Raw genomic sequence first — 11,000 nt, 5'->3', positions numbered from 1 at the left:
CTTCAAAATTCGACCTTTCGGCATTTCAAGCCTAAATTAGCTACGGACCTCTAAAACACAATCCGACCACGCCCCTAAACCCGAAATCACCTAACGGAGCTAACGGAACCATCGGATTTCCATTCCGAGTCCGTCTTCACGCTGTTCCGACTACGGTCAACTTTCCAACACTTAAACTCTCATTTAGGGACTAAGTGTCCCAAAACTCTCCGAAACTCAAAATCAAACATCCCGGCAAATCAAAAGAGCACAAATAATCTTGGAGAAAGCAGTTAATAGGGGATCGGGGCGTAAATTCCAAAAACGACCGGCCGGTTCGTTACAGAAATTCATTTTGGATAAACTTATTTCAATTGTGTTCTTGTCAAAGAAAGGAAAATAAATTTTAATGTAACAGGTTTAGAGCAAGTTCTAAAATATAAAATAATAAATATAATCGTGGGAATAAATAAATTTTGGTATACATTTTAATATATAAAAAAAGAAAAATAAATTTTTGATATACACAACGAAAAAAAACATAAATTTGTGATATCCATTTTGGTATACATATATTCAATGTGTTATATACTACAATAGACAAGCAATATAATTATTTTTTACACTTTCGTTGTGATATACAATATTGGCTATCCGGTGTCAATATTTATAACTAAAGCTTTTTTCTGTCAATTATGTATGGGAAACTTATACAAATGTCCCAAATAAGTCTCGACTTACCAACCTCTAGCCATTAGTCATAGACTTACCAAAACTAGCCAAGTACATATAAAAATTGAAAAACCAAATAAATAAGGTTCTTTCTCTCAAAGAATCAAATGCAAAAATCACCTTCCATATTTTTAAGCGTGATTAGCAATATTAGATGCAAGACCGAAAGGAAATTTCATGTATGAGGTAGCAAATAAGGTGATTATATATATATATACACACACACACACACACACACACACACACACACACACACCCACACACAATATTTTAAAAATATAAGCAAAAAGGAAATTTTTTCATGAGTATAGTTGAAATCCATTGAAAAAATATAGATAAGTCAATATACAAAATTTGAGGAAGATTGGAGGTGATTTGGACTGATTTTGTATCAAAATTAGTAATTAAATCGAGTTCAAAAAAATCTTCTGCGACACATGTATAAAACATGTATCACGCATGTATCTCACACACAGGTATACATAAATATACATATGATACACAATTGATACAAATATGATACAAGTGTGTTACACAAATGATACACAGTGTAATACACTTATCATTTTTTTTAATGTTCAATTTTTACTTCGAATTTTAAATTCAAACCACCCCAAAACTTCACCAAATCATCCCAAAACTGAGATTCAAGCTCCTTAAGATGTACCCAATCTATTCTAATAACATCCACTCAAAAGAAAGCAAAAATTTGACTTTTTTTGTTACAAATAGCTAATTGGCTAATATTAGTAATATTTGACTAATATTAGTATGAATTGGCCAATTTTTGTAATGAGCTACCTATAAATGGACATAGCCGGTAGTTTTCCATTGGAATTTTTACCTAGCTATACTATAATAGAAACCTATTTACTACCTTTATTTAGGCTCCTCGTTAATTACTTTATATACCTATATTTACTAGTTTTATACAAAATCATAAAAAAGAGGAAATGCAACATACCTTAAATATAGCGTATCAGTTACATATAATCCCCTACATTTAAGATTCTCTTCCTTTACCAAAAGGATTACAAAAACATCTTCCAATTTTGTACTTACCCACCGTAAGAATTCTCCCTTACCCACTGATGCCCAAAATCTTTCTAACCCAAAAATCTCGCTTACTCACTCCTCTTCCAAAGCTTTTGATATCCGATTTCTCTCCTTCAATCATCCACTGTTATCCCCCAAAATTGCAGATTCTTTCTTCTTCCAAAGCTTTTGATATCCAATTTCTCTCTTTCAATCGTCCAAAATCTCAATTGAAATAAGTAAACCCATAGTAGAAGAGATTACAAGAACAAGGTTGCAAGTTTCTGCAGCTTAGAGGGGATAAAATTACAAACTAGCAACAAAAAGAATAATATGTACTTCCAAGAAATAATTTACACAAAACAAGCGCAACTATGAACCAAAGGCAGTCACAGATTTGCAAAACTGCCTTCGCCGTGGATACTTTACACTTGAAATACACCTCTCATTCCTCTAATTTACATATATTTGCTCTACAATCAAGTTGTGGGTAAGTTGTGGATACAATACTAATACAATTATAACTATTATATTACATTTTTAGTGTAGAGTTGTGATTGAAACTTGAGGAAAATAAAGATCATAATTGTATCACAATTTTTCAGAAATGTATCGTGATTGTATTATAATTGTATATGTATCATAATTGTTGCAGGAATTGTATTACAAATGTATGATAATTGTATATTATTACGAGCAGTTGTGAATTTGTGACGAATTTCACAATTTGTATCACAAATATGATAATTGTATATTAATTTATTAGTATTGTATCAGGTATTATTTTGGGTATTAATGTACCAGATACAAGTTAGATACAATTGTGATACAAGTACGGTACATTTATGTTTTAGGCACTGATGTATCTAATACAATTCAACTACAATTATGATACAGTTATCATACAATTTCTGAATATTTTTTAATAATATAAAGCTATAGGCAATGCTGAAGAGAGAAGATGGAGATTCTGGACGTAGATTAAGGGATTTTGATTTTTTTTAAAAAGGAGAGAGAAGAGGAGAAGGGAAAAAAAGGAAATGATGTAATTGAATCCCTTAATTGAAGGCACTAATAATGGGGTGGGAGCCTTTTAAGAAGCAATGTATACAAGTTGTAAGAAAAACCTAGATACTTATTAAAAACTGCATAACATAGAGAACATAGGTAAATAAGTTTCTAATATAGTATAAGTAGGTAAAAATCCTTTTTCCATTACGTAAGGCCAAAATTAAGGGGAATTACCAGCTATGTCCATTTATAAGTAGCTCATTACAAAAATTGGCCAATTGATAAAATATTATTAATATTAGCCAAATTAGCCAATTAGCTATTTGTAACAAAAAAATAATATTGAGCTATGGCCGACGCTGCTCCTCTCTTAATGGCTGTCCATTATTTCTGTAAACCATTTTTCTCCTATTATTTTCGCATAAAAATTTACCCACAATCTTTATGCTCTATCCCATGACCATATTCTTCCAAATTTCCTCTGCTTCTTCCTCTGCATTTCTCTGTTTCCTCCTAAAAACTTCTGTTGCATCTAATCTTTGAATTTTCCATCCCTTAACATTTATCAGACTCTTTATTTTCTCTAGTTGTTTACTAGCTAGTATACGGCTATTGATCTTCACTTCATTAATAGCTTCCTTTAGTAGCCTCTCGCGCGTCTCCACATCTATTGAGTTTGATAATTCAGCTTGAAAATAACTATCAAATTCTGGTGCGCCAATTGCTTTGTTTTGAGCGGGTGCTATTAGAATAGATTGGGCACAACTTAAGGAGCTTGAATATCAGTTTTGGGATGATTTGGTGAAGTTTTGAGGTGGTTTGAATTGAAAATTCGAAGTAAAGGCTGAACATGAAAAAATGATATGTGTATCACACTGTGTATCATTTGTGTATCATATTTGTATCAATTGTGTATCACATGTATATCCATGTATACCTGCGTGTGAGATACATGCGTGATACATGTTTGATACATGTGTCGCAGAAGACTTTTTTGAACTCGATTTAATTATGAATTTGATACAAAACCAGTCCAAATCACCTCCAATCTTCCTCAAATTTTGTATATTGACTTATCTATATATTTTTAATGAATTTCAACTATACCAATTGAAAAGGTTCCTTTAATTGTTTAGTTTTTGGAATATTGTATTGATTTTTGTATTTCATCACCTTATTTGCTACCCCGTCCATGAAATTTCCTTTCCGTCTTGTATCTAATGTTGCTAATCACGCTTAAAAATATTGAAGGTCATTTTTACATGTGATTCTTTGAGAGAAAGAACCCTATTATTTGGTTTTCAATTTTTATTGGCTAGTTTTGATAAGTCTATAACTAATAGCTTGAGGTTGGTAAGTTGAGATTTATTTGGGACATTTGTGTAAGTTTCCCAAAATTAATAGTCCATCACGGCCCTCTACATTTGGCCCTATAATAAAGAGTCCATTTACATTCTCCTCTTTTTCAAAGAATAACAAAATGGAAAATCGACTGAAGGAGCTGAGCATGGAGGATTCCGACGAAGAGCCGCCACTCGCCGTCGAAATAAACGACACCGTCAACTCCAATCAACCAACGGAAAACTCAGAGATTCCTCCGGTCGGCGTCACCGTCATCACCGGCTATCTTGGTTCCGGAAAATCCACCGTAATTTCTACTTGTACAAATTTTTTGCTTATATTCAGTTATTAAATTATACTGCCTCCGTGCCATTTGTGATGTAGTTGGACTAGACACGGAATTTAAGAAGAAAAATTTGACTTTTGAAACTTTTGGTCTAAAACAAGTAAATAGATATGTGTGACTATAAATCATCTCATTAAAATGAGGTAATATTGGAGGTTTAAAGTTTAAGTGTTTCTAAATATAGAAATGTGTCATTCTTTTTGGAACAGATTAATGAAGAAATAATGTCACATAAACTGGAGAGAAGGAACTAGTTTGGGATTGACTTATAGTTGTTTCTTTTATTGTTAGTTGATAAATTATATACTGAAAGAGCAACATGGGAAGAGAATAGCAGTGATATTGAATGAGTTTGGGGAGGAGATAGGAGTCGAGAGAGCGATGATAAATGAAGGGGAAGAAGGCGGTCTTGTGGAAGAATGGGTAGAGCTTGCAAATGGGTGTATTTGCTGTACTGTGAAGCATAGTTTGGTTCAAGCATTGGAGCAACTTGTTCAGAGAAAAGAGAGGTGATATGATCTTGCTTTCATCTTCACACTGTCCTTTGCCACTATTTTCTCACTGTTTATATGCATATACACTTCAAAATAAAATCTTTTTATGCTGTGGGCTGCTCAAGGAAGATAATGGACTGATGGTTGTACACGTGTACTTCAAGTACTGTTAGTTTGAATTTGATTTTCTTTGGGGGAATTGAGGTTAGGGGGTTTAGTATGCATAACTTTGTTTTGTTATGAAGCGTTAGTTCTATACTTGAGGAAATGGGATTAGAGAGATTGCTATTTGAATCTGATGGAATTGCCTATGTGTACCAAATACTTCTTGCTTTTTCTCTCTCTCTTTACTTTCAGTTGGCGTTTAAAATATTAGCGTCTAAGGGGTATTGGTGTTTGAACCTCTGAACGTCGTGCCCTGGAAACAGGCAAGGAAATGCATAAGAAAAAAAACTTTAAGATGACAGAAAGAGAAGAAATGAGCAGGATCCAATATTTTTTCTTTGTTTCTTTGTTTCTTCTAGGAGGTGGGTGGGTGGAAATGTTAGGGCATGTAATCTGTTTTCACCAAGTGTTTTCTCGAATAATCCGTCCTTGATAAGTTTGGAGCGAGAGGACGAAGTTCTGTAGCTTTTGCTAAAGTATTTCACCTTATTCAAATCTAATGATGAGGAGCTATTTGTTTCTTTGTAGACTTGACCATATATTGCTAGAGACTACTGGTTTGGCAAACCCTGCCCCCCTTGCATCCGTGCTTTGGTTGGATGATCAGCTGGAATCAGATGTTAGGCTTGACTCAATTATTACGGTCAGTTCTGTGTTACAAGGATGTAAAACTTATTTTATAAAGTTCGCAGAATTTTTTTTTCTCTACACTACTCTGTGGATGGAGAAAAGAATATTTTCTGAAAAGTGCAGCCGTTTAGTTTTTGTAGTTTTATGTGTTCATTCTTAGATCAGCAATAGGCAACTAAAATTTATCTTGCTGGTTAGATGTGTATTAAGGAATTACTTATTAACTTCATATCCACCCTTCTATTGTACCTTTTTCTTTTTTTTTTTTGATTTGCACCGGGTGTCCGAGTCTGTAAGAGCCCCGACTAATCCCGGGGGTGCACAAACCCTCGGCAAGGAGTTTCCCGCAAGTGCACCACGGTTAATTCAGGTTTTACCCAGTCCGATGGCCCTCAGAAATTGTTTGCACCCAGTGGGTTTCGAACTTGAGATTGTGATTAACTTCACATGCTATTGATTGTTATCATTGTTGTTCTTAAAAATTTGCCACTTTATTTTTCCAGATGTTTTAATTGATTTTGCTTCTGTAACAGGTTGTAGATGCAAAGAACCTTCGGTATCAGCTAAAACCAAATCCTAACTCCTCTTCATTTCCTGAAGCTTACTTACAAATAGCATTTGCGGTAATTGATATGTTAGTCTCTCCATTCAATCATCTGAGGTTTCTAATTAGGCGTTCGACCTATTGTTGACTTTCTAGCAATTGTTATCCATTCTTATAGGTGCTAACTGGGATTGTGCTCCATACAGCTTAGGTTTGGATCATGAAATGAAATCATGTCTGACTTTTATTGTCAACTGTTGGGTGTAGGATGTTATCATTCTTAACAAGGTTGATCTAGTTTCTCAAGATGACTCAGGAGCAATGCTAGAGGAACTGGAGAAGGAAATCCGTGATATTAATTCCCTTGCCAATATTATTCATTCTGTTCGTTGCCAAATTGATTTGTCAAAGATATTAAACTGCCAGGCATATGATCCTACTGTAAGCAATGGTCCTTAATGCGCTAAATTCTGATATTGTTAGTCAGCAGATGGAGAGCTATTTAATCTTCTTTTATTATAACTTTTTTTAGCATGCTGCTCATCTGGAAGCATTGTTAAAGGAGAACAAATCTCTGACTACTAAAGGGCTTCATGACAGTGAAGTCAGAACGTTGTGCATCTGTGATACACAACAGATTGATCTGGATAAGGTACTTTTTGAAAGGGGTGCTAGTATATGTGCTTGCTGGGCTGTGACTTAAACTAGCTTCTGCAGGGTGCTCTGATTCTCTTTCCTTAGAAAGCAAAACAGGTTTGCTGGTGGCTGATAGCTTTTTCCAATCTTTAAAAAAAAGAAAAATTCCTTTAGGGGGTCTCATGTGAAAATCAGTATGCCTGTACACCTCAGAACCATTATTTCTAGCCAGATTATTATCCTTGTATGATCCGGTTGTGGTTTTAGCATAATTTCTTGCACAAAGGATGGTTCTTAACTATCTTGGATCACTACTAAGGTCCTTACTTGCCTTGTTGGCATTAGGCTCGCACTTGGCTTGAGGAACTCCTTTGGGATAAACAGGATGGCATGGATGTTTATCGTTGCAAGGGAATTTTAAGAGTCAGAAACTCAGATCAACTCCACACTTTACAGGTAAGATGTTCTACATTTCAATATAACTAGTACCAAGATCTGAAGCACTTTTAGTTTTCCTTCTCAAATTAAGGCCACATTTTTGTTCTCTGTGCACCTTTTCGAAAGGTAAAAGCCAGAACTAGTGAACCAAGATGAAATGATAACTAGAAGAAAATTAAAAAACTATCTAATCCAAAGAACAACGATCAAAATGCTTTGGGGAACACGTAATTAGAGATTGACCAGTGACTATAGAACTTTCAGCTGTTGGATAAATCTGTTCCCACTACTCTTACAAAATATACTTTAATTTAATTGAAGAACGCAACCTTTCTGTTGTGCAGTAATGGCAGTAGACTCTTCTCTGATATACACTTCTTGGCGTATATCAAAAGTTATAAATTTAATTTGCTACTAATACTTCTTCATGCAACAAGCAATGCATTCTTCATGAATGATGAACTTAGATGGTTCGATCTTTTAGGTGGAACTTGGAAGTTTGTATTTTCTTTACTGTTAATATATTTTCCAAAGACAATCTCCATGCAGATGTGTGTCAATACATTTAAAGTTGCACCTTTACATGTTACATGAAATTAGCTGCATGCTGTAATATACTGTAATACTGGTGATGCGTGATGGTGGCTCCTAAGGCTATTTGGTGAACCAAAACGTCTCTATTCTTCATGTTTTCTTTTTCAAAGATATTTGCAAGCGTAATTGATATAAGGGATCATGTAACTATTTTAATTGCTTTTGATGGGAACTTCTTCATAACAAGGTCAGTTTTAGAAACAAAAAAAGAAGTTATAGGGTTGTTTCCAGTTTCCACTTGTTTCCTGAGAGCTACATATTATGTATCAGCTAGCTCACCTTTTTGGCACATGTTTAAATACCTACCCCAGTGATGCGGTTCTCCACCTTCATTGTGTTCGTTTGGAGTAGGAGACAATTCTTCAATTCGCCTATAGTGGACCTGCCACCAAATTGTACCATATCATCCTCTAAATTATCATCATGCTAACACAATTTTATTTCTCGGTGTTTTCTGGAATTTATAAGGAAATATTGCAATAGTTCTTCAGTACAATCTCATCCTACATAGCTGTACGACGTCAATTCTTGGCGTCTATGGTGTTGTGTTTCCTTTGTCCTTACATATTGACTACTGTATCTGGCAGGGCGTGAGAGAAATATATGAAATTGTTCCGAGCCGCAAGTGGAGAAATGAAGAGATTCAGATGAACAAAATAGTATTCATAGGTAACCACATTCCAAAATATGAAGTTGTTTTACAGCTCGTTCCTCTTTTGAAGTAACCTTTCTTTTGCAGGTCGGTTTCTGAATGAACAGATTCTTTTGGACTCATTACGTACTTGTGTTGTTGAAACCAATTGACTCAATAGAATTTGATCAGTCCTTTTGTTTATGATTAAGGTGAAGAATTAAACCAACATCATCAATCAATTCACTGTTCGGTTTACCTCATTGATCAACTTTTGTGACCTATGATCCAAGTTGTACCTTAACTTGTTACTGCTTAAGTTTCCTTTCTTACCATGGCAAAATCTTGTTTGGTTGTCTTGCTTCGAAATTCCAGATACAGCAAGCAGTGGTGTAGCCACATACATTGAAGGGCGGTCAACTGAATACCCTTCATCCAAAAATTATATTATGTATATAAAAACTTATATTACGTATGTAGGATAAATTTCGAAATTGATGCTTTAATACAAGAATTTTATGTGGGACTGTAAAGTTAGGTCGTCTTGTGGAGAATAACATGTTTAACTAAAGTGAAAGAGTAAAGTTCTTTTTTCTTTTTCCTTCTTTTTCTCGTGAAGTGAAAGAGTAAAGTTGGACTTACAAAAATTGAGCAAGCTAGAACAATTTTGGTTTCAACAAAAATAAAGTACGACTGTAACCAGATATGGTATAGTATTTACAATACATACTTTCCTATTGTAATATTAAAGTAAGGAGTAATGTCCCAAATGTGAGACAATTATATGGCATTATCAATCCCGTACGACCCAAGAAACCCATGTGCACCATTATACTTTAATTCCCTACTTTATGTGCCACAGATTATTTTTCTTTTTATAAATATTTCTTCTAATTAATGGTTATAGGATTAAGTTATATTATATGTTTTTAATTTTAAAATTTAAATTTTGATGGCATTTGTTTTTCCACTACCTGGCCGCGTAATTCTTTTCGTAATATCTTGTGCACATAGACTAATAGCCTGTTTGGCCAAACTGGAAAAATCAGCTTATTTTGAGAAGTGCTTTACTCAAAAGTATTTTTTTCAAAAGTACCTTTGATGAGAAGCAGTTTGTGTTTGACTAATTTATTTGAAAAGCACTTCGGATAAGCAATTAGTGTTTGGGCCAAACTTTTAAAAGCTACTTCTAAGTATATTTTTTTCAAAAGTTCTTTTCAAAAAAATATTTTTGGAGAGAGGTTACTTTTTTCTGCTTCTCCAAAATTCATTCTGCTTCTACTCAAAAGCACTTTTTTCCCTCAAAAAGCTTGGCCAAACACTTCGAACTTTGAAAGAAAAGTTAAAAAAAAAAGTGTTTTTGGCTTGGAGAAGCTTGGCCAAACAGGCTATAAGTGGGCATTTGGACATAAGAATTGTAAAATTTCGAAAAAAAGTGCAAACTTTTTTAAATTAAAAATGGTATTTGAAAACCAGAGTTGTGTTTGGACATGAATACAATTTGGAGCTGTCTTTTAATTTTATCGAGTAATTTGAAGTGAAATTTTTTGTAAACAACTTTTTGGAGTTTTTAAAATTTTTGAAAAATTTAAAAATTCAACTTCAAGTGAAATTTGAAAGTTTTATGGAGAAATATTGATTTCGAAAAAAGTGACTTCTCTTAAAATAAATAAAAAATTTCTTATGGTCAAATGGGCCCTAAGAATTAAGTATTTGTACGTTTGTTTTTATTTTTATTTTCTCCTAGTCTTGAAGAGGAATAAAGAAAGAGAAATGAGAAATAAACGAATGCAAGAAGGTTAGGGTAGGTATTGCTGGTAAATGGCGTCATAGCAAATGTCATTAAATATAGAGTCCCAATTGAAGGTTCCATTGTCTCCATCAATGAGTTGGCCATTCTCCCGACAGTCCGCCACAACTCACCTATTATAATCATAAAATATAGAAATGTATTCAAAATTTAAACTTTATGATTTAACTTTTAATATTTCAAGCAACAAATTCGTTATATTTTTAAAATTACGGATTCATATCTATTATTTGTATAATCTACTAATTTTTTATACATAAACTTATGTTTCGAATCAAAAATATTAAATTCAGATAAACTCGATACTTACAATACTCTATCCTTGAGTACAAGTAATATGCTAACGTAGTTGTAGGAGTTGTTGCATGTTGGGCACATATAGCGCCTTTTACATATTTGCTTAGGTATTACAACATGTCAGATTATGATTCTGTTTTGCTAAATATAGGTTGGCAGTTTTTTAAGCAACAAAAATAACCTAACTGCCATTCCATTCCTTCTATATTATCGTTTAAAAAAAAATGAATCGATATCTTTTTAAGGATAATTTTTTTAAAATTTAGAAATAATGTAACTTTAAATATTTTATTTTTTTCCTTAATAAGATGATTTAT

General features: G+C 33.5%; 1 protein-coding gene across 1 annotated transcript; it reads left to right on the top strand.

Moving 5' to 3' along the window:
- Nucleotides 4,218-8,930, top strand: LOC109235334 (COBW domain-containing protein 1). Its single transcript, XM_019401398.1, has 9 exons — nt 4,218-4,405; nt 4,736-4,953; nt 5,632-5,746; nt 6,267-6,356; nt 6,545-6,718; nt 6,810-6,929; nt 7,259-7,369; nt 8,533-8,614; nt 8,685-8,930. Exons 1-9 carry the CDS (start codon nt 4,238-4,240, stop codon nt 8,747-8,749), a joined length of 1,143 nt encoding a protein of 380 aa, XP_019256943.1. The 5' UTR covers nt 4,218-4,237; the 3' UTR covers nt 8,750-8,930.

This window comes from Nicotiana attenuata, chromosome 12 (assembly GCF_001879085.1).
Source record: "Nicotiana attenuata strain UT chromosome 12, NIATTr2, whole genome shotgun sequence".
Classification (NCBI taxonomy): Eukaryota; Viridiplantae; Streptophyta; class Magnoliopsida; order Solanales; family Solanaceae; genus Nicotiana; species Nicotiana attenuata.
This window is presented reverse-complemented; position numbering and strand designations above follow the sequence as displayed.

Coding starts and splice junctions, on each gene's coding strand:
- LOC109235334 (XM_019401398.1), top strand. CDS start 4,238: ATGGAAAATCGACTGAAGGAGCTGAGCATGGAGGATTCCGACGAAGAG. Junction 4,406..4,735: donor TTGGTTCCGGAAAATCCACC/GTAATTTCTACT, acceptor TTTTATTGTTAG/TTGATAAATTATATACTGAA. Junction 6,930..7,258: donor AACAGATTGATCTGGATAAG/GTACTTTTTGAA, acceptor TGTTGGCATTAG/GCTCGCACTTGGCTTGAGGA.